This window comes from Dromaius novaehollandiae, unplaced genomic scaffold, assembly GCF_036370855.1.
Source record: "Dromaius novaehollandiae isolate bDroNov1 unplaced genomic scaffold, bDroNov1.hap1 HAP1_SCAFFOLD_31, whole genome shotgun sequence".
Taxonomy (NCBI): domain Eukaryota; kingdom Metazoa; phylum Chordata; class Aves; order Casuariiformes; family Dromaiidae; genus Dromaius; species Dromaius novaehollandiae.
Genome location: NW_026991289.1, coordinates 3294293 through 3316585, shown reverse-complemented (window position 1 = coordinate 3316585; position 22293 = coordinate 3294293). Strand labels below are relative to the sequence as shown.

The following is a 22293-nucleotide window of genomic DNA, read 5'->3' as shown; positions in this document are numbered from 1 at the left end:
AGCCGACCCTCCAAGGGATCTTTTCCCATGGCAATGCGCTCCCTCGCCTGCCTTGCAAACTGCTCTTTCCTTGGAGGAGTCTGAAAGTGCCAAAACGTCCTTTCCTTTGGACTCAGGAAAACTGGATGGCCACTGCAGACACCTTTACCCCTGGCGCAAGTAGGGATGCCTGGCATCCTTGCTCGTAGAGTCACTGAGACACAGGTCCCAAGGGCTTTCACTTGTCAGAAAGGGAATCGCCCTTTGCTGCACCTCCTCCTTCAAGGGGGGCCTCCTCCACCCGCAATAACTGCCATGCATCTGGAGGCAGGAACAAGCAGAAAGGGGTGGGCAAAGCGCCTCCTGCCAGGGGAGACTCTGGGCCAGGGAAAAGGGGGGCCGTGTGCTCCATGGGGGAGCGAGGTGATTCCCACGGACACAACAGCTGTGTGACCTGGGAATAGTGATGGACACCTGGCCCAGGGAGGTGCGTCTCCTTGGGAGGGGCAAGCGCGTGCCAGGGGTTGGGGAGACTCTGCCATCGGTTGCGTTTTTCTCCTGACGAGGAATTAGAGCCTCCTCTTGTGCCTCTGTCTCTCTGCCCCTCGCTTTGTGGATTTCAACGCCTGCAGTCGCATCTACCTCCCTCTCCTGCAGGACCACCTGCTGCTGCGCAGGCAGGCGCACAGCTCGGCAGCAGGGCACAGAGACCAAACCCCTCTGGTGCTCACACCAGCTCACCCGGCGTGTGCAGTCACGGGCAGCTTCCAGCAGCTGCCTTCTGGAGCTCCCCATCAGCGATGCAGGGGACTCCCTGCTTTGACTGCCCACTTCCACTTGGCTTTGGAAGTCTCACAAAAAGCATCCAGGCCGCGCAGCTCTCCCTCCCCAGGCCCTCGGGGATCCTCTCCGGCAGAGACACGGGAAGGTCTCTCCGGGGCAGCTGCTGCCCCCGCGGCAGCACCTCAGCAGCCCCCCCCACGCCTCGCCCAGGCCCCAGGCCGCGCACGCGCAGCTGCTGCTGCCTCCCCAGCGCCTGCGGCCTCCGCGCATGCACGCAGCCCCGCCCCTCACCCGCCCTGCCCGGGGCGCTCTGACGCGGGGCCCCGCACTGCGCACGCGCACGCCTACTGCCTCGCCACGCCCCTGCCCTGCTCGCCCCGCCCCTGCCCTCCCCTGCCCTCCCCTCCCGCCTGTGCAGCCTCGGCAGGCCACGCGCCGCCGCAGCCAATGGGGAGCGCGCAGCAGGGAGGGGCGGGGGGCGGAGCGTCGAGGCGGGAGGCCTCACTCGCATTGGGGGCGGGCAGGCGGGGCATGTGGGGCAGTGGGTGCTGGTGTGGGGCGGCTGTGGCTGGGTTGAGCTGGGCCAAAGCCTTTCTGAGCGCGGAGGGGATTCGTCAGAGCTGGGGGCGACGGCGTGGAACCGGCCCGTTTCTGCCTTGCTCCGCTTCTGCTGTCGCTGTCTCGGCAGCCTGTGCATTTCCGGAAGGCAGGTAAGGCCTGGAGCTCCGCGAGCCCGCGAGGTGCCCATGGGCAGAGGCCTGTCCTCTTGCCGGGCTGGGGACGGAGGGGCAGTTTTTGCCAGGAGAGGGTCTGGCTTTGCGAGGAGGCTGTGAAAGGACAGGAGTGCTGTTGGCAGAAGGCTGAGGTGTCCTGGTGCTGCTGCTGGGCTCTGGAGAGGCTCTTGGAAACGCCCGTGTGAGAGCTGGATCGTTTGCTTTGCCAGAGCCTGTGATTCCTGCTGCTGAGCTTGGCTTTGTGTTGGGAAGCACGGTCATGGCCCCTGGTTTCTCGCCCCTGGTTCTGCTGGTGCCTGCAGAGCGGGGAAGAGGCTCTGCTGTCGGAGATGCCTTGGCCTCCTGGCTGGGAGGAAGCCCTTGTGGCAAGCCTTTCTTCTGCCCTTCTTTTGTCTCCAGAGCTCTGGTGGGGCCAGCGGAGGGCTTCTGGTTGGAAGTCAGTTAACGTGTCAGCTCTGCAGCTGCCCGCTGTGCGGGTTCTCTTGGGATTGGTGGTGGTGGTGGTGGTGGGTGCTGCCTGTGTCTGCTTGGTTTGGAGCGGGTGGGATGGTGGTGAGCTTGTTGACTTCAGGCAGAGCCCATGTTTTTCTCGCTGCCCAGATGCGGCTAAAGTTTGGGAGAGTGTGTGTGAGTGCTACTGCCAAGCGCTGCTGCTGAACGAGGTGGGGCTCATGTCCTCCTTGTCCCTCCGACCTTGATGAGTGCTGGCTCCTGCTTGCATGCTGCCACTGAGCAGCCTTCTTCCTGCCTGCCTTGGAAAGCGGCAGCCAGGCCCCAGCAGGGGCCTGCAGCTGGCAGTTTTGCCCCAGAGCAAGCTCTCCCTCACCGGAGAGCAGAAGCAAAGCGCAGCTGGAGAAGCCGAGTGTGGGGTTTCTCCTCTGGGGCCCTCTCTAGCTGCTCCTGGCAGGGTGGAACAACCCGCCAGAGATGGTGGCATGCTGTGGAGAGTTTCTGCCAGGTGTGGTCCCTCCTCGGAGGTTCTGAGGCTCCAGGGTTTTTTCCCTGCTTGTGCATCAACTCTCAGCTGGTGGGAGGTGAAGCAGTGGGAGAGGGGGAGACTGGAGAGTGCAAGGCTCTCCTGCAAAGCGCCCCATCTTGCCCCTTTGGAGATCACCCTTAGTGTGCCCTGACAAGTCTAGTCTTCGTTATTGTGTGTGTGAAAGCCCTGCTTTTGTTCCTTTGTTGCTCTCCTGTTTTCAGCCTGTCCAGCTAGCAGGCGTGGGTAACATGTCCGTTCCGGAAAACTACTTGCGTGATGTGGATAAGAAGAGTTTGCATGTTTGGAGACGAGTGTTTCGGGTGGACAAGGTGTTTCTGCTGGAGAAGAATCTCAGCTCTGAGAAGAGCCCGTGGCCTGGTAAGAAGCGAGATTCAAAGCTGGGCTTGCCCCTGTGTCGTAGCGAGGATCTGCTTCACGATTAGTGAAATACAGCTGCATCTTTGGCAGAACTGCCTCCCACTGCAGAGGCAGGAGCCCAGCACGGGCGCACGGGACGCAGAACAACGTCCCGCTGTGCTCATGCCAACTCCTCCTGCTATCTCCCTGTAGTCTGCTCCCACCGTGTCCAGGCAGCTCCCCCAGGACCAAGGAGGCCGGCAAGCAGCACCCACCTCCTCCAGCCAGGTCCACGGCTGCTCTCGCTGTTCCTGAAGGCTGTTGGAGACTATTGCAGGTACATGCCCTGGGTTGCTGTAATGCCTGTGCTGTTGCAAACGGTGCCAAAGCCCCATTGTGCACATACCGACTCTTCCAATGTTACAAGACAACCCTGAGAAGCTCAGAAAGAATGTTTGAAGTAGGTAGATTTGGATAACTTCTATCTTAGACACAACTTGCTTAGCATGAGTAGCTAAATTTGCTGAAGCCTTAGGCCGCGCTCCTAGTGCGGTAAGAAAGGGCCTCAGAGCTGGTGCAGGCTGGAAAGATAAGGGAGTTACAAGCAGTCTGCATTCCTGTGCCCCACTCTCCGAAAGGGAGGATACCAAGGCTGAGAAATAAGGCCTGTTTGGGCGCCAGGACCTTGGGAAGCAAAGCTTCCTCTCACTGTTGAAACAGTGCTGATTAAGGGGTCTGGTTTATGTCTTCTTCCTCAGGGCCTTGGGAGATAACACCTACTGACCCAGCTGGGGCAGTTTTAATTGACCAGGACCTTGAGGAGCAGGGGTGGGATCCAGGGAATGAAGAAATCACTAACCAATCAGTGTAAAAGGGAAAGTCGTAAATCTGGCAATTTGTGTGTATAAATGCTACTTGAAAAGTTGGGGGTGTGTGCTCGACTTGTGGGAAACCACCGAGCACCCAGGCTTGCGCAACTCTGAAATAAATAAACAAATGTCTCTCCTGAGTGTGTAATTATTGGCTTATTGCACACCGGGCAACGAATCCGCTTTTCGGACAACACCAAGAGCCCTTAAGCACTCTTCCGTTGACCATTGCTCTTCCTTCCTTCAGATCTCCTTGTGGGCCAAAGGCCTGCTCTACCTTTCCAGTGTGTCCTTGCCTCCTGTACTTGCAGGAAGCAGCCACGGACACTTCCCCAGGGCACTGTTGGCTCTAGTCGCAGGACCTGCTGCATTCTGAGGCTGTGGCAATGCACAGGTCTTTTCTAGACCCTTGGTAGTTGAGATCATTGGTCCTCCCAGACCGCTCAATGGTGTGTGCAGTGAAGGGAGGAGCCGGGCGTAACTTCAGGCCTGCTCACCTTTCCGGAGCCAAACTCTGGCGACAGGCCGGCTGAGGAGAGAGCCCAGGAGTGAGGGTACGACCTGCAGAAAGCCGTGCCCTGGCAGCAGCTGAGACTAATCCTGTGTGCTGTGGCGTTTCTGTGGCCCTGCAGGAAAGCGGCGAGCTGTGCGCGCAGTGGGACCGAAGGCAGAGCCTGGGCTCCTTGTACAGAGAGTGGCAGGAACAAGCAGAGGCCGAATGGGCTGCGTGGGAAGCCTGGTGTACAGGGGAGGCTCCAGAGCCGGCTCAGGTACCGGCCCCATTGGACACCCTTCAGAACAACGGCCATCCTCTCCGTCATGGAGCCGAGGGCGGGAGGTCCTCTGGCCTTGGGGGCAGTGTTGCTGCTCAGTGAATGGGACACTTTGCAACTGCAGCACAACTAATTACCACCCATGGTCTTAGGACTCCCACCCAGCTAGTACTGGATTACAATTGCATCTCCCTTCCCTGCCCAGCACTTAGTGTCTAGGGTGCAACTTGTTCCCTCCCTACTTCGCACAGCCCCTCCAAGGCTTTTGCGCACAGATTGGTGGAGAGTCTGCTGGCTTTTCCGAGGCTGTCAGCATGAGCTTGGGTCTGCAGCTCAGCCTCACTGCCATGTGTACGCATCCACATGCTCACTGTTGGAAGATACCCCCGCTGCAGTTTCCCCCGGCCCCTCCTTTCTTCTTTGGAGTCCTCATGCCTCATTTGCTCTCTTTCTTCAACCAGCTTCTCACCTCCTCTCTACCTGCCTCTCTTGCTCCACGCAGACTCCTGCCAGACAAACAGCATACACCTCACTGCTTTTTTCCTTCTTGGTCCCAATCGTGCTGCAGTCACCTCAGGCTGCAGATGCTGTGGAAAGCTCTCTTCTCACCTGCCTCCAAAAGGCAGGGCCTCTTTTTGTTCTTTGCCTAACAGTTGGCCCCAGAGAAAGACCTCCACCCCAGGGAAGCTTCTTGCAGCATTTGGGAGGATCCAGAGCTGCCCAGAGCTGCCAGGAGCAGAAGTACAGCTGAGAGCAGAGCACACCTGGTAGGAGCATTTGGGGAAGGAAAGCAGTAGTTCCCGCCCCACTAATGGCTGTGTGAATCCTGCCGGGTGTTTTTCTGTGAGTGCTGCAGCAGCCAAAGGCCAAGCAGCAGAGGGGTGTCCTGCTGAGGAGAAGTCACGGTGTTATCAAATCCCCCTTGCTGGGCTGCCGGGGGTTGGGGAAGCAGCCAGTGGGGCAGTGAGGCCTGAAGCTGTGGGTAAAACCTGAGTCCAGAAGGGTTTGGATCGCTTGGTGTGCCCTGCCAAACCTAGGGAGGAGCTCATTGGAAGTTCCTGCCCTGCAAATGGCAATTCCCTCCTCCCCATTTCCCATGCTCTCAGTGATGTCAGCAGGAAAGCAGAGGGCCAGCTGGGAATTGCAGCGAAGCCCTGCTCCCACCCTGCCCTTGCCCTGGGGGCCTGTGGTGGAGAGGTTCCTGGTTGCCCAGCTCCTGCTGCCGGGTGCTTGCCAGAGGGCCTTTGGGAAAGGGCTCCTCTCTTCCCGGTCTGGTTTGCAGACAGTCAGTCGCTCCTTCTTGGCAGGGCTTTGGCCGTAAAGAGACTTGGGCTTCCCACCCTCCCGCCCAGCCGAGGAGAAAAGAGCACAGGCAGAGGTGGAAAAGCCTCCCCCCAGCCCGTGGAAGAGAAGAAAGCAGCAGCCAAGCTGGAGACAATCCAGCCCCAGTAAGTGTGTGCTGAGCCTAGCCCCAGCCTGGGGCGGTCGAGTGTCCCTGACCCCCACAGGGTGTTATGGCTCCAAATCCCTGGGGCCTGGGGTTGTGGACAACACCCTTGGCATTCTGGTGACACAGGAATGGCCTAGGTTACACCTCCCTCCTCCCAGGTGTTATGGAAATTAGGCTTGTCAGCCACCATAACAGGGCCCGACCCTAGGTTCCCACAGAAAAGTTCAGAGCCAAATCAAAGCAAATTAAATAATTAAATTTTAATGACGCGCATGCAGTAAATACAGCTCGAGCTGGGTGCCTCCGAAGAGGGACCCCGAGCAAAGAAATCCCTGGCAATTATACCTTCCAATCTAACCTCTCCACCCCTCACACAGTAGTTTGGACCAATAATAATATTTAGGTCTGGGGTCTCCTGCTCCTTATTGGGTCTCATCCCTGTCTCTAGGTAGGCTGTTTATCTTTACTGTTGAGGTTTCTGCTGACAGATGTGTCTTAATTCTTCAGGTCCCGCCCTTGTCTCTCAAGGCCCTGACAGAGAGGTGTTGTTCCAGCAATTAGCACTGCCCCAGCAGTGACAGTAGGTGTTATCTCCCAAGGTCCTGATGAAGGGGATATAATCCAGACCCCAAGATAGTCCAGACCCCGTAATTAACACTGTTTCAGCAGTGAGAGGAGGCTTTGTTCCCCAGGGTCCTGGTGCCCAAGGAGGCCTTATTTCAGAGCCTTGACATCCTCCCTTTCGGAGTGTGAAGCACAGGAATGCAGACTGCTTGCAACTCCCTTATCATTCCAGTTTGAACCAGCTCTGAGGCCTTTTTCTTACTGAACTAGGTAAAGGTTCACTATTTTATCTAAGTGCGGCCTAAGGCTTCAACAAATTTAGCTACTCATGCTAAGCAAGTTTTAGAGAAGTCGTGCTAAGCGGCTACCTCTAGACAGTTTCAGTTTGCTATTCCTTGACACAAGGATCCTGCCTGGAAAGTACCAAGTGTGATGACATGGCTCTAGGCCTGGCAGGGCAGGTGGGGTTTTTCCTGCATGCTGCCAGTGAGGGGAATGGGATTGAGCAGCAGTGCTTGGATCCAGCAGGTCAGCCCCTGGGCGTGCAGCTGGTGTTGGCAGCAGGGCTTTGGTTTCCTGAGTGTGGGCCCCTCTTTGTGCATGAAGGCTGGCGTGGAGAGATGGTCCCCACGTGCCCCCGGGGGCAAAAGCAAGAAAAGCCCAAGCCCCGTGAGTAGGAAGAGGTGCACAGGTGAGGGCAGGGCCTGCTTGCCCCGGTGGCCTGGCGGTCCAGCAGCTGGACGTCCCGAAGGCGAGCCAGCAGCGAGGCACCAAGGCTGGGGGGTGTCATGCTTCATCAGGAAGCAGAGTGTGCCCGTGTGCTGCCGTGAGGCTCAAGCAGGTGGCCAAGGTGGTGAGGAGAGCCCAAAAGTCGGCGCTCCTGAGGGGAGAGGAGGATGCATGGAAGAGTGAGGAAGGGATGGTGTGGGAGGGCAAGGCAAAGGTGCAGGGTGATGTGGAGCAAAGAAAGCCTGGAGGGGCCCAGCGCAGTGCGTGCACGCCAACAGGGAAGTGCTTAGAGAGCAACAGTCTGGAGAAATGAATCTCTGACAGCTTTTGTGGGAAATCTGCAGAGCCGGGCACCTGTCTCGGGGGTCTGTCCGCTAATGCCTGCAGCCTGGGGACCAGACAGGAGCACTTTGCAGTCTGTGTGCAGCTGCGGGCCTGCAGCGTGGCATGCCTGGAGCGCTGCGGTGGATGGCTGCAGCCTCTTTGGGAAGGCCCGTCTGGGAAGGTGCGGAGGGGCAGTTGGCCTTTCTGTGAGCAAGCAGCGGGAATGCAGGAAGCTCTGCCTAGGGCTGGACGGTGAGGCATATGGGTGAGGCTTAGTGGCCCAAGCAAGAGGAGTGGTCTTGCAGTGGCTGCTGTGTGCTCTAGAGGGCCTGAAGAAGGGCAGCATCTGCACGGTCTGGGAGGCAGAGAGGTGGGGAGAGGAAAATCCCTGCTGCGGCACAGATGGCAGCTCGGAGCTGGGCTCAGAAGCTGGCACCAGAGGCTTGGAGGCAAAGCCGTGGTGCTGGAGGTGCCCCCGGTGAGCAGCAAGGCCTTGTGATGTTGGTCCTAGCACGGTCACCACAAGGCCTTGTGATGCGGGTGCCCCTGGTCACAGCAGGAGGTGGTCACGGGGGTCCCCATGGCAACGTGCAGGGCTTTGTGATGGGGGTGGCATCGTGCCCCCAAGGCCATTGTGATGGGGCGGTGCCCGTGGTGACCGAGTCCGTGCTGGGAGCAGAGCCCCTGGGTGTGCCCTCTGAGGAGAGCAGCTCGCTGAGGAGGGAGCAGCTCTCTTGAGGGCCAGAGTGGCAGGTGCGCAGGAGAAGCTCCTGCAGATGGACAAGGGGCGGCAGGCGAATGCCGGCTCCCAGCCCGTGGATGGGCTTTCTGTGAGGCCGAAGCGCAGAAGCCAGGTGAGCGGTGGGGCTGGAGGGAGAGGCAGGCAGCAGGGCCGGGAGCCGCACGGAAAGCGTGAGGACGGTGGGGAAGAGGAGGTGGGGCAAGCGAGCCAGGCCTGATCTTCTCTGGCCAGGGGGTATTTCTTGCTGGTGCTGGGGATTTTCTGGTGCACAAAGCACACCGACCGGGGTGCTCCAAGGCCCAAATGGAGCCTGTGAGCTGTGCTGAGGGTCAGAGAGCACCTCTGGGCTTAGCGCAGCTGGGCCGTGCTCGGCCTTGAGCTTCCCTTCGATGTGGGGCCGGGCTTTCCTGTGCCTGAGGGCCCACTTGTACCAACGCAACGCATCCCAACCCCGACTTCGTCGCACCGAAGGGACAGGCGGCCGTTGCTGCCCGGCCCACAGAGTTTGCAAGGCCTCGAACACCTCATTGCAGAGGTACCGAGCTGAGCAGCGATGGTGGCAAAGCCTCTGCCTGCCTGGCTGCAGCTGCGGAGAAGCAGGCGGGAAGCGGTGGGAGAGACCAGGAGGTCTCAGGGTCCTCAGGGGAACTGCCTTTGCCCCTGTCCTGCGCAGTGCTGATGAGCCCTGTCCCCATGCAGCCTTTGGGAGCAGGGTGGGAGCCGCCTGCGTGGCAGAGTGCTGCCGCTGTGGAGGGCATCAGAGGTGCTGGAAATTGTGGGAAGGATGGAGAGTGGGGGCGGGGGCTGGGGGGGAGGAAAGGGCTGCAATCACTTTCCTATCTCCTGGGCTTGGATTGCAGACGGTGAAGGACACTGCCAGAGATGTTCTCATCGCAGCGTTCAAGAGAGAAACGGAAACACTCCATCTGCCCAGCTTAGCACCTCGTGCACCCAAGGCAGCTAGGCAGCTCCTTGGAGGCCTGGAGGCCTCTGCAGCTAAAACGGCAGGATCTGCCCGTGGAACCAAGCTGCCTGCTCTGGAGACATCCTGCAGATCTTCTGCAAGAGGCAGGGCCAAAGCCAGGGAGCAGCTGCCGCCTCTTAGTGCTGCTGTGATGTGTCTGGAGTGCAGGAAGAGCCTGGCAGAGGAAGGTCTACAGGCAGTGCATCTTCCTTTGCCTGCCCTTCAACAAGGCAAGCGGGAGGCTGGGGCTCTGCCCCGGGCACTTCAAGCTCCTGTCCGCTGCTTGCCTGAGGCCAGGGCTGGGTCTTCCGCACTGGGAAAAACAAGGCTGCTGCGAGCTGATGGTGCCAGGACAAGTCTTCCTGTGCAAAGCCGGCAGCTGCCAGGAGGCACCTCCTTTGTCACAGGAGCACAGAGCATTCCTCAAAGGCAGATGCGAGGCATGCCAGCATGCAAGGAGCAGGATGAGCCGTGGCCAGGCTGCCTGACAGAGCCAAGGCTGCCACCGTTGCTGCTGAGGGTGGCTTTTTCGAGAACTGTCGAAGGACTGTGCCAGGAGCTAGGCAGCAAGGTGCTGGCAGCTCCCAGAGATGCCTGTGCGCAGGAGACCAAGGCACAACGGTTGGAGACGATGGCGCACAGGCAGGACTTGGTGCGGAGCAAGGCCTCAGCGTCCCAAGGTGTTGAGGTGCAGCCTGCAGAAGGGCAAGTTTCCCCCGCTGAGAATCCCCAAGGAGAATCAGCCTCTTCTGGCGTGGGGGAGGTCCCGCAGTGGGAGACAATGGCCAAAGGTGTTTCACAGCAGGTTGGGCTCAGCAGCCCCCGCTTCGCAGGGGTGCCACCCAGCTCTGCCAAAGCCGTTGCTGGCAGCTGCCCCAGTGAAATGGTCACAGCAGAGTCCTCCTGGCCTTCCTGGCCTGAGCCTGCTGGCCTTATTCAGAGCATCCTTGCAGATGCGTGCATGGAATTGAGGGCTGAGAGCCAGAGACTTGCTGCACACAGCCCTGTAGCACCTGCCGCAGCTCTGGATTCCACAGGCCTTGAGCTCGTGTCTGCAGCCTGGAGCTGTGCTGATGACATGAGTCTTGGACATGACTGGCAGCTGGTGCAGCCTGATGTGGACAAAGGCACAAAGGAGCTCAGTGCAGCCGTGCCACAGAAGATATCGGCACACGCCCTTGGTCCAGCAGCAGTGGCAAAGAGAGCCCAAGAGGAGAGCAGCGAGCATGGCAAAAGCACAGCTGCCACAGCTCTGCAAGGGCCTGATGCCCACACTCGTGATGGCAAAAGGAAGGTCACGGGGGCCGGTGCACCAGCTTCCCCGGGCAGTGGCCATGGACTGGTCACACTAGGATGGCAGCTTGCAGTGCAGAGGCCCAAACAGCAGCCTCTGGGCATCATCTGTCGCCTTCGAGGCACGCCGCTGAGCATACACCCCGACAACCCCGCGCAGTATCTCGCCGTGCTCTCAATCAAAACAGAGACGCTGGAGGAGCTCGACAGGAGCTGCGTGGCGCGCACCGGGCAGAGCTTGGCCCAGCTGCGAGAAGCCTTTCTGGAGAGGAAGGAGCCGAGGCCAAAGGAGAGGGAGGTCGAGGAAGAGGAGGGCAAGGGGAAACGTTTCTCCCTGACAGCATCGGGATGCCTCAATGTTCGCCCCAAGGAGGTGAGTGCAAAGGGTGGGCCGGGGCAGATGGTGACCCTCCGTGTGCTGGGGCCAGCCGCTGCGCCCTGCTGCAACAGCGTGATGGTGGCAGTGCTGGCAGGGCTGCGGGGGGCATTGCTGGTGGGAAAAGCAGCTGCCTTCACAAATCTCCCTCTCTGGCTTCAGCTCTGTGCCAGAAACTCCTTCTATAACCTGTGGCAACCGGAGGTGACGCGAGTGGAGCTCCTCAAGGACGCGAGGTCCAAGTGGGAGGTGCAGGAGCGGCTGTACGCCCATGCGCCCAGGAGGGAGCTGGGAGCTGGGAAGAGAGGCCGGGGAGCGCCGGAGGATGCTGGCGTGGAGTGGAGCGATGAGGAAGAGGACGTTGATGAAGAGCCTTTGCAATGGGAGGAGCTGGAGAAAAACACGGCCTTGGTCATGAGCTGGGTCAGACCGAGCCTCAGGAGCCTCTTGGCAGACACAGAGCCGTGCCCTGAGGAGGTGCCCTGCTCCCCCGTTGTGAAGGGCAGAGATGCTGCCAGGGAGGCAGCTGGTGACCTGCAGAGCACGCCTCTGGCCCCAGCAGTGCCCCGAGGAGCCGAGGCAGCGGCATCTCCTTTGGCAGGAGGCTGCCAGGATGCGGGGGACAGTGTGCCTCTGTCCCCATCGGCCAGCACAGGGACAAAGGCGGAGGCATCCCCCACAGCCAGAGACCCTGAGGATGCAGGGGAAAATGCTCCTCTGCCTCCATCGCTTCCCGCAGAGGCTGCGCCAGAGGCCTCCCACTTGTGCGGAGGCCCTTGTGGGGAGAGCAACAGCCTGCCTCTCCAACCACCGTTCCCCGAAGAAAGCGCAGCAGAAGGCTCTGCCCTGGCCGCAGGCCTTCCTCACCAGGTGAGCAAGGAGCATGGCGTCGGCACCCACCACCCAAGGGAGGTGCGGTGTGAGCAGTGTCTGGGGTGTGCAGGGTGGGTGAGAAGAGCTGCCCCATCGCATGGGTCCCCCTGTGGCCATGGTGAGAAGCTGTCCCCCCAGCCCTTTGCGCTCTGCACTCTCTGCCCTGGGGAAGATGCCTGGTGCTCTGCGTTTCCAAGTGCCAGAGGCCCAGGGCTGACGTGCCCTCCCCGGCCTGCACAGCACCCAGCCCTGGGGCATGGATGCTGAGCGAGGAGGGCAGGGGCAGCCCCAGCAGCAGCCGCCTCCCACAGCCAGCGAGCCAGCCCCCTTGTGCCCCGCACCCGGCCACCTCCATCCCCCGCTGCCCGCCGTGGCCCCCGGCCCAGCCCTGCTGCTACGGCCCCAAGACAAGCCTTGTGCCACTGCCCAGCCAGCTGCATGTGCCTCCCCTTGGGGCTCGCGGCCACTCACAGCATCCCCCCACCCCAGACCCTTTCCCCCCTCACATATCCCAGGGCACCAGGATGCTGAGCATGGCCAGCTGATACCACACAGGGGTGTGTTGCTGCTCTCCCCATGCAGGTTGCCTGTGAGCCCCAAGAGGAGCACAAGTCGTCGTCTTCCCTCAGGCCCACGCCAGAGGTGGACTCAGGTAGGTACCCAAGTCGAGAGCCGCTCTGGGGACGGCACAGCGAGCGGCACTGAGGCTGGCAGCAGGAAGCACCCAGGGGCTGGCCATGCCGAGGCCAGGAGCCCTCGGGAAAGCCCTTGGTGCCAGGGACAGGCGGGTGCTTGCCCTGCGCCTGCCCAGCCCCTCGCCCACGGCTCTCCTTCCTCCACAGGCATCACCGCCCTCCCGCATGCTGCGCCTTCCAGGCGATGGCCGTCGCGGCTCAGGGCAGCGCTTCGGGCTCTGCGCAGAGCTTTTAGCTGCCGCTGTGTCTCAGGGCAGTGAGAGGAACAGCGCGAGGATGCAGCTGCCAGACAGGTCGCCCGAGATGGGGTATGGCGCAGAGCAAAGAGGCAGAGCGACGGAGGCTTTCTCCTGGCTGCTACAGCAATGCTGCCGCATCGTGTCCCAGAGCCCATGTTCTGCTCCAAATAAACCCTCGGCAGCTGTTCCCGCCGTGTTACTTGGTGTCAGGGAAATGTCAGGAGAAAGACTAGTGCAGGCGCTGCCAAGGAAGGCAGTCAGGGCTGCAGAGAAAGCCCTACAAGCAGTCGCAGAGTGAGAGAGCAGCTGGGGTGGGAAGGGTCTTCCGGAGGTGTCTGCTGCAACCTCCTGCTGCAAGTGGAGGCAAGCGGAGGAGGTTTCGCAGGGCCTGTCAGGGTCGAGCTCTGACCGTCTCTGGCGATGGATTCCCGCACGGCCCTGGCACCCTGCTCCAGTGTTGCACCACCATTCGGCTTCCAAGGCCATTTGCAGTCTCTGAGGGGAATTTTCCCTGCCGCAAGCTGTGCCGTTGCCCTTGTCCTGTCCCCAGGCCCCTCAGGACGTCTCTGGCTCCATGCTCTCTGCACGCTCCCGTTAGGCACTTGCAGGCAGCAGTGAGATTCCCCCTACGCCTTCTCTTCCGCCGGCTGCACAAAGCCAGCACCCTTGGCCTCTGCTCCTGTGTGCTGTGCTGCAGCTGCCAGGCAGCTTGGGGGCCTGCGCTGGGCTTGCTGCAGTGTGGCCCCATCTGCGTGGGGCAGGGGGCTGGGGATATGGGTGCAATAGGGCGGGGGCCTGGGATATGGGTGCAATAGGGTGGGGGCCTGGGGATGTGAGTGCAATGGGGCAGGGGGCTGGGGATATGGGTGCAATGGGGCGGGGGGCTGGGGATATGGGTGCAATAGGGCGGGGGCCTGGGGATGTGGGTGCAATGGGGCAGGGGGCCTGGGGATGTGAGTGCAATGGGGCAGAGGGCTGGGGATATGGGTGCAATGGGGCGGGGGGCTGGGGAGGTGAGTGCAATTGGGCAGGGGCCTGGGGACATGGGTGCAATGGGGCAGGGGGCTGGGCATATGGGTGCAATGGGGCAGGGGGCCTGGGGATGTGAGTGCAATGGGGCAGGGGGCTGGGGATATGGGTGCAATGGGGCGGGGGGCTGGGGATATGGGTGCAATAGGGCGGGGGCCTGGGGATGTGGGTGCAATGGGGCAGGGGGCCTGGGGATGTGAGTGCAATGGGGCAGAGGGCTGGGGATATGGGTGCAATGGGGCGGGGGGCTGGGGAGGTGAGTGCAATTGGGCAGGGGCCTGGGGACATGGGTGCAATGGGGCAGGGGGCTGGGCATATGGGTGCAATGGGGCGGGGAGGCTTGGGATATGGGTGCAATGGGGCAGGGGGCTGGGGATATGGGTCCAATGGGGTGGGGGGCTGGGGAGGTGGGTGCAATGGGGCAGGGGCCTGGGGACATGGGTGCAATGGGGCAGGGGGCTGGGCATATGGGTGCAATGGGGCGGGGAGGCTTGGGATATGGGTGCAATGGGGCAGGGGCCTGGGGATGTGGGCGCAATGGGGCAGGGGGCTGGGACCATGGGTGCAATGGGGTGGGGGGCCTGGGTTCATGGGTGGTGGTGGGTGCTGATGGGGTGGCCACCTGGGCCCATGGGTGACAACACGGGTGCAGTGGGGCTGGACACCTGGGTCCATGGGTGGTGGTGGGTGCTGATGGGTGGCCACCTGGGCCCATGGGTGACAACACGGGTGCAATGGGGCTGGACACCTGGGTCCATGGGTGGCGGACGGTGCTGATGGGGTTGGACAGCTGGCTCCATGGATGGGTGTGGGTGCTGATGGGACTGGATGCCTGGCTCCAGGGGTGCGACGGGGCTGGATGCCTGGGTCTCCGGGCAGCTCCTCACCCATGGGTGCCACCTTGGGCAGGTTTCCACATCTTCCAGTAGACCTATGGGTGCAGGGGGTGGGCCGGGGGCCACCTACCAGCACTCGGCCTTCGATGGGCGCCACTCCCTGAGCTCCCACTGCTGGCCCCGTGTCCCCATCGCCATGTCCCCGTGGTCTCCTGTCCCTATCCCTGCCCCCGTCCCTGCATCCTCATGTCCCCATCTCCACCGCCGGGTCCCCGTCCCTTGGCCGAGCCAAACTCCATCCCCGGAGCTGACCCCCGTCCCCACCGTGTCCCCCCGTCCCTGTGACAGAGCCAACTCCATCAGCATCCCCACAGCATCCCCGTCCCCACAGTGTCCCCATCCCCACAGCATCCCCATTCGCCTGCCGTCCTCGTCCTCACCACGTCCCCATCCCCGTGGTGTCCCCGTCCCCCTGCCCCTGCGACAGAGCCAACTCCATCTCCAGCCCCACAGCGTCCCCGTCCCCACGGTGTCCCTGTCCCCACCACGTCCCCCTGCCCCTGTGACAGAGCCAACTCCATCTCCATCCCCATGGCATCCCCATCCCCACGGTGTCCCTGTCCCCACCACGTCCCCCTGCCCCTGTGACAGAGCCAACTCCATCCCATCCCAATGGTGTCCCCGTCCACACATCGTCCCCAACCCCACATCATCCCCATCCCCACAGTGTCCCCCTGCCCCTGTGACAGAGCCAACTCCATCTCCATCCCCACATCATCCCCATCCCCACATCATCCCCATCCCCCCAGTGTCCCATCCCCACATCATCCCCATCCCCACATCATCCCCGTCCCCCCAGTGTCCCCGTCCCCACATCGTCTCCGTCCCAACATCATCCTCGCCCTCCCGCATTGCCTCCGCGCTCCCGCCCATCACGCGCTCCGCAGAGATCTGCCCGGCGCCCAGTGGCGTCACCACTGCCGCGCCGCGCCATTGGCGGGCGGCCGCCGGCGGGGCCAATGGCTGCGTGACAAGGCGGGGCGGGAGCCGCAGCTCGGCCCTGCGCAGCGCCCTCCGCGCGCGTCCTCGCTGTCGCTTCTCCCAACCTGCCGCACCGGGATCTGCCCAGCGCCTGGTGACGCCTGGGTCGACTCGAGCCGCTATTGGCGGGTGGGACAGAGCGCAGCCAATGGCGGTGTGCCGCAGCAGAGCCAATGGCGGCGCGGGGGCGTGGCCCCCGTGAGCTTCGGCGCTGCGTGAGGGCGACGGCGATGGCAGCGAGGAGGCCGGAGCGGGGCGGGCGATGGGGCCGGGGCTGCTGCTGGTGCTGGCGCTGCTGCAGGGGGGCGGCGGCGAGTGGTGAGTGCGGGTGGGGACCCCAGCCCCCCTCTGCCCCTCCCCCGCCGCCGGGCTCCCCGTCAGCGGCCCCACGGACCGGCCTGCAACCGTCCCCGGGAGGTGCTGCCCCCCCGACCTGCCCCCCGGGACGTGCTACCCCCCTGGACCCCCTCGGGCTGTGCTGCCCCCCCGGAGCCCCCAACCTGCCCCCCCAGGACGTGCTGCCCCCCCGACCTGAACCCTGGGACATGCTGCCCCCCCGACCCGCCCGTCTTGTCCCCCCGGGACATCTTGATCCCCCGGATGCCCCCCAATGTGCCCCCCTGGCCCCTCACCACACCCCATGTCCCTGCAGGCCCCCACTCCCTGCGCTACTTCAACACCGCCGTGACGGAGCCCAGCCCGGGGCTGCCCACCTTCGTCTCCGTGGGCTACGTGGACGGGGAGCTCATCGATCGCTACAACAGCGAGACGCAGAGAGTGGTGCCGGGCGCGGCCTGGATGGAGCAGGAGGGTCAGGACCACTGGGACGAGGAGACCCGGATCAATCAGGACTGTCAGGAGACTTTCCGTGTGTACCTGGACATGCTGCAGAAGCGCTACAACCAGAGCGGGGGTGAGCACGGGCCGGGGCTCCAGGGGCCGGGCCGGGGCTCCCGGCGGCAGCCGCTCGCCGTCAGCGCTGGGGGCTGCGGGGCTGGGGTGCCCCCGGCCCTGCGCTGGGTGCCGGGTCCGAGCCCCTCTGCTGCCCCTGAGCCCCCGTCTCCCTGCTTGTGTCTCAGGGTATCACACAGTGCAGCGCACGTACGGCTGTGACCTCCTGGAGGATGGCGGGACCCGGGGGTTTATGCAGCTTGGCTACGACGGGAAGGACTTCATCGCCTTTGACAAGGACATGCTGACATTCGTCACGGCGGATGCTGCTGCGCTAATCACGAAGAGGAAGTGGGAGGCTGAGAATGAGCCTGAGCGCTGGAAGCACTACCTGGAGAACAGCTGCATCGAGGGGCTGCGGAGATACGTGGAGCACGGGAGGGCCGCGCTGGTGAGGGCGAGGCGGGAGCCCCCGGACACGGGGACGGGCCCCGGGCTCGGTGCTGGGCCCAGGCGCCCGAGGGCGCTGCTGGCGGCATGGTGCGGCGTGTGCGTCCGGGCCTGGGCGCGAGCTGCCTGACCTCCCTCCCTCGCGCCGTCTCCCCAGAGCGCCCCGCGGTGAGAGTGTCGGCCAAGGAGAGCCACGGCTTCGTGACCCTGTCGTGCCGGGCTCACGGCTTCTACCCGTGGCCCATCAGCATCAGCTGGCTGAAAAAGGGCCGCATCCAAGCCCAGGAGACCAAGCGGGGCAGCGTCACGCCCAATGGCGACGGCACCTACCATGCCTGGGCCAGCATTGAGGGCCTCCCCGCAGAGAAGCACGAGTACCAGTGCTGCATGGAGCATGCCAGCCTGCCGGAGCCCGGCCTCTTCTCCTGCGGTGAGCGCGGGTGGCCGGAGCTCGCGGAACGCCTGCTGGGGGCAGCTCCCGGCCCCTGCTCCTGGCCCCGCTCTCTTCCAGAGCCGCCGAGCTCCCTGCTGCCCATTGTCCTTGGGGCGGTCATCGCTGTGGTGGTTGTCATCGCGGTCTGGAAGAGCAGATGGGGTAAAGCTCCAGGGCCGAGGAGGCGGGGGGAGGGAGGCCGGGAGGAGAAGGGGCTCGAGCCGGAGCCCTGGGGCCGGAGCAGAGCCGGGCCGTGAGGGGCCGCGTGGCCTGATGCCTCTTTCTTCCCGCAGGGAGGAAGGAGCAGGGGTACGTGATTGCCAAAGGTGAGTGCCGGGGCCGCTCTGTCCCGGGCCGCGCCTGGCAGTGGGGCGGCATTTGCTCTCTCGTTTCTGGCGGCCGCGGGGCTGGCGCGTCCCGTCCCCCACCTGCCCCCATCTCCCCTCTTCCGTGCCCCGCAGCTTTTCCCCAGCTGCAGGGCAGGGAAAGGGTTGGCGTCCCGCCGCTGGAGGCTGAGGTGCCCGGGCGCTGCCCTCTGCTCCTGGCACCTGTGAGGCGGCTCCAGGGCTGAGTCCCGGCCCAGCGGGCTCTGCCCTGGCCCGGCTTTGCCCGCGGCTGGTGCGGGGCCCGCAGTGCCACTGGCACGGGGCCGGGGCTCACTGCCGCTCCTCTCTCACAGGCCACGACGGGGCATCCATCAGCTCCGGAATGGGTCAGAGCTGGTGCTGGGAGCGGGGCGGGGGGCCCCGGCCCAGCGCGATACCAGGCTGGCACCCGCCATGGGGTTGCCGGCCGGCCGGGCGCTATGGCTGGGTTCCTGGGGGCTTCTGCCTGCTCCCCTGGCTCTGGGAGGGGGGATTTAGCCCCGCAGCACAGCTCCCGTGGGGGACGGTGACGTGGGGCTGGGACCTGCAGGACAGGGCGCGCACGGGGGTGCGGGTGTACCCCCCCGCCCCCCACACCTCTGCCTTTATTGATTTTTTCCTCTCTTGTCTTTGCAGGCAGCAATGCCGCCATTTAAGCGCTCCATCCTGGTAAGCGAGGAGCCGCGGCCGGACCCGGCAGCGTGGGCAGCGGGGGCCCAGCCCGCCCGAGCGCCTGCCGTCTCCTCGCTGCAGCTTCCGGGACGCCGCCAAGTCCCCTCGGCTCCCACAGCCCGGGAGCAGCAGCACCCGACGCCCCGCTCGAGGCTAAACCCGCCCCATTTGGGTGCTCGGGTGCTGCGGGGTGCAGGTGGGCACCCGGGGGCAGGTCGGGGGGCTCAGGCTTTTGTCTCACTGTGCCTTGGATCTGCTCCCTGGCTCTGACGTGCTGCAAAAAGCTGTGATGGTGGCAGGAAGCCCCCAGAGAAGAGGAGCGCTCGGAGCCTGCTCCTGCCGTGGTCCCAGCTCTGAGCTGGGGTAAAACCAGTTTTATCAGTGTGCGAGGCAGGGTTTCCATCTGCCAGTTGCCTGGGAAATAGAGAATTTGCTGGATTTTTTCAGCACTTGTCCTGGTGGCTCTCTTCGAACAAGAATGCTGTTTCTGTGGTGGGCCTCTTCAAACAAGAATGCTGTTTCTGTGGTGGGCCTCTGAACAAGAACGCTGTTTTTTTGGTGTGTCTCGTAGCACAGGAACGTTGTTTTTAGGTGTGTCTGTTACGACAACAGTGCTGTTTTCTGACTGTACTGTTATGGAAATTAGGCTTGTCGGCCACCATAACAGGGCCCGACCCTAGGTTCCCGCAAGTAAAATTCAGAGCCAAATCAAAGCAAATTAAATAAGTAAATTTTAGTTACGTGCGTGCAATAATTACAGTTCGAGCTGGGTGCCTCCAAAGAGAGACCCCAACAAAAAAAAATCCTGGGTAATTATAGTTTTTTCAACTTAAATTTCCCACCCCTCACGCGGTAGTTAGACCAATAGTAATTTTTAGGTCTGGGGTCTCCTGCTCCTCATTGGATCTCATCATTGTTCCTAGGCAGGCTCTTTTTCTTCCTTATCTTTACTGTTGTGGTTTCTGCCGACGATTGTACCTTTGTTTCTTGCTGGGTCTTACTGTTGTCTCTCAAAGTCCAGAGGAGGAGGAGGAGGTGATTCTAAATCATAACAATGAACACTGCCCCAGCAGTGAGCTAAGGCTTTGCCCCTCAAGGTCCTAATGCCCTGCACTGGTCTTATTTCAAAGCCTTGACACCCTCCCTTTGGGAGTGTGAGACACAGGAATGCAGACTGCTTGTAACTCCCTTATCTTCCCAGCTGGAACCAGCTCTGAGGCCCTTTTCTTACTGGACTAAGTAAAAGTTCATTATTTTATCTAGGTGCGGCCTAAGGCTTCAGCAAATTTAGCTCCTCATGCTAAGCAAGTTTTATAGAAGCTGTGCTAAGCGGCTACCTCTAGACAGTTTCAGTTTGCTATTCTTTAACACAAGTGGCAGTGTCCCTCCTGAGGTGCCAAGAATCCCAGTCCCTGAGCCATGGGGCTGGATACAACCTCCTTGGATTATTCATGACATGGGCTCATGACACACACCCCAGAGTCAAATAAATTTCTGTGGGAGACTGGGAGGAAGAAAGTAGAAATGAATCAAAGGAGGGGGAATACAGGCAAGGAGGCCCACCGGTAAACATCTCCAAATACAGGTGGATTTTGCCCCCACTCTGGCAAGGGTGTTCTTCCACAACCAGCAGCACCTGGGGGACGGAGGGTCTTTTCCTGATAGCCCTCATGGCACACAGGGCATCAGGATTTGAGACAGCCCTTCCAGCCAAGGGGCAATTTCTGGGGATCCATGGGATCTCTCCTTGCTTTCTCCGCAGGTCTCATTACTGATTGTTTGCAGAAGAGATGGCTTTGGAGGGATCCCAGGGCAGCCTTCCAATGCCTACGAGGAGGTCATCAAGAAGATGGTGCCCAGCTCTTCACCAGGGTGCATGGGGGGAGGACAAGAGACAATGGGCATAAGTTGAGAGAAGAGACATTCGTGCAGGACATAAGGAAAAGGTTTCCACTGCAAGGATGGTCAAACATTGGAAATGGTTGCCCAGAGAGGCGGTGCGGTCTCCTCCCCTGGAGGTTTCCAAGACCAGACTGGATGAAGGCCAGAGCAACCTGGTGTGACCCCAGAGCTGACCCTGCTGTGAACAAGGAGACTGGGCTAGAAACCTCCTGAGGTCCCTTCCACCCTGAAGGAGTCCGTGATTCATCCCACTCTCGATCTTCTCTTGTTGATGTCAGGGAAACATGCAGGTTCCCTGTGACAGTGGAAGTAGGCCAGCTTTCTTGTGCTCCTCCAGGCAGAATTGTTCAGATGCAGGGCTTCTTGGCAGGAATCCCCAAGACAGCCATGACCAATGCTTTGCTTCACTTTTAATTTCCTTGTTTTTTTCTTTTCCCCCTTCTAAGTGTGTCTCTCTTACCATCCTAATCCCTTCCCCTACAGTCAGCCCACTCCTGATTACCCTTAACTCTTTGGTGCTGGGGATTTCCTTTTTTTTATTTTGGTGTGTGTGTGTGTGTGGGGGGGGGGGTGCTTTTTTGTTTTGACACAGAGGAGCTTTTGTCCAGAAGGATCTTGAGAAACTCGGGTGATTCGGACAACAGATACCCTGTGAAGATTTACAAGAGAAGTGTCAAGTCCTGTGCCTAGGCAGGAATGACCCCGTCCATGAGGAGAGGTTCAGGGACCTGGGCTTCTTTAGCCTGCTGACGTGGAGGCAAAGGGCAGTAGAGTAGGAGCCTGTGACTGCTTGAAGGGTGGTTTCAGAGATGATGGAGCTTTTCTTGGTAGTGGGAAACAGCATAAGAAAGGGAAAGAGCCACAAACAGCAGCTTGTGGGGTTTAGATGTGACTATAGGAAAAGAAAATGTGACTCGTAGGGCAGTGCTGTGGTGCAACAGGACACCCAGAGGAAGTCTGAGTTCAGCCCCTGGCTTTGTGTTTTAAGGAAAAGCAAGTGAGGACAGGAAGACATCAGGAGATGTCGGGAGATCCCGGGGTGAGAACAAGGTGGGGAAGCAGGTTGGGTGTCTACAGTCTGCAAGGAAACAGACACAGGCATGGGAAAGCGTAGGACAGCCTGAGGTGAAGATGGCCAAAGGCACTGCCAGGGTTGAAAGCTTCTAACAGAACTAGGTCTTTGTCCTCTTGGCTATGGCTGGGTGCCTCTGCCACTGAGGCCCACAAGATGTCATTCCTTAAAGCACTGTGGCCTTGCTGCCTCCTTGTCCCTTGCAAGCACAGGAGGTGCCGTATCATGGTCCTGCACTCAGCATTGCGCACCCCCACCTGCACACTGCCCCCAGGAAGAGCCCTGAGCAATTCATGATGGAAAGGATCACCCTACCCAGGGGCTGGCTGTCAGTGCCTGGCTGCTCTGCTTGATAACACACATCCAGGTTGACTTGGCATCAGAGCCACCTGCACATTGCCTTTGCCTACCTGCAATCAGGGCCTCCAACTTTGTGCTCTAATCAGCCCCTGGGGAGGCTTTGTTGTTAATGACCCTCAGTGAGACCTGTTAACGCTCCAAGAAACTTGGAATTTTCTTCTGTATTTAACTTCTTGAGAGGTTTGTTCCATCTCCTCTCAGCATCTGCGGTTTGCAGGCTGAGCACCAAATACAGCTGAGGGGTCATTAAAAAGCAAAAACACCTAAGGAGCCATGCATCTTTCCATAATTTTCCTCATTTTGTCAATTCTTGTGTGGCTAATTGCGAAACTTTCAGGAGAGTATTGAAATTAGGCAGATTTCAAGGAGCACCTGAAAAAGACAGATGTCTGCTTCTGAAGCTTTCTTTATTCTCCAGTTTTCAGAATAAGCCATACCCACATTCTCCAATTCACACTGACCCACTGGGTCTCCAGATGAAGTCTGGACATGTAGGACAAGCAGTATTTTTGATAGGAG

General features: G+C 61.0%; 1 protein-coding gene across 1 annotated transcript; it reads left to right on the top strand.

The window, feature by feature from the left end:
* The first annotated feature begins 15891 nt into the window (after positions 1-15891).
* LOC135325552 (class I histocompatibility antigen, F10 alpha chain-like) lies at positions 15892-18424 on the top strand. Its single transcript, XM_064503664.1, has 7 exons — positions 15892-15940; positions 16282-16542; positions 16709-16977; positions 17130-17400; positions 17482-17565; positions 17697-17729; positions 18405-18424. The coding sequence occupies exons 1-7, from the start codon at positions 15892-15894 to the stop codon at positions 18422-18424; spliced, it is 987 nt and encodes a 328-aa protein (XP_064359734.1).
* The last annotated feature ends 3869 nt before the right edge of the window (positions 18425-22293 follow it).

Excerpts from the sequence above, each read along its gene's own strand:
- LOC135325552 (XM_064503664.1), top strand. The coding sequence starts at position 15,892 with ATGGGGCCGGGGCTGCTGCTGGTGCTGGCGCTGCTGCAGGGGGGCGGC. Across the intron at positions 15,941-16,281 it reads GCTGCTGCAGGGGGGCGGCG|GCCCCCACTCCCTGCGCTAC; the intron begins GCGAGTGGTGAG and ends ATGTCCCTGCAG. Across the intron at positions 16,543-16,708 it reads GCGCTACAACCAGAGCGGGG|GGTATCACACAGTGCAGCGC; the intron begins GTGAGCACGGGC and ends CTTGTGTCTCAG.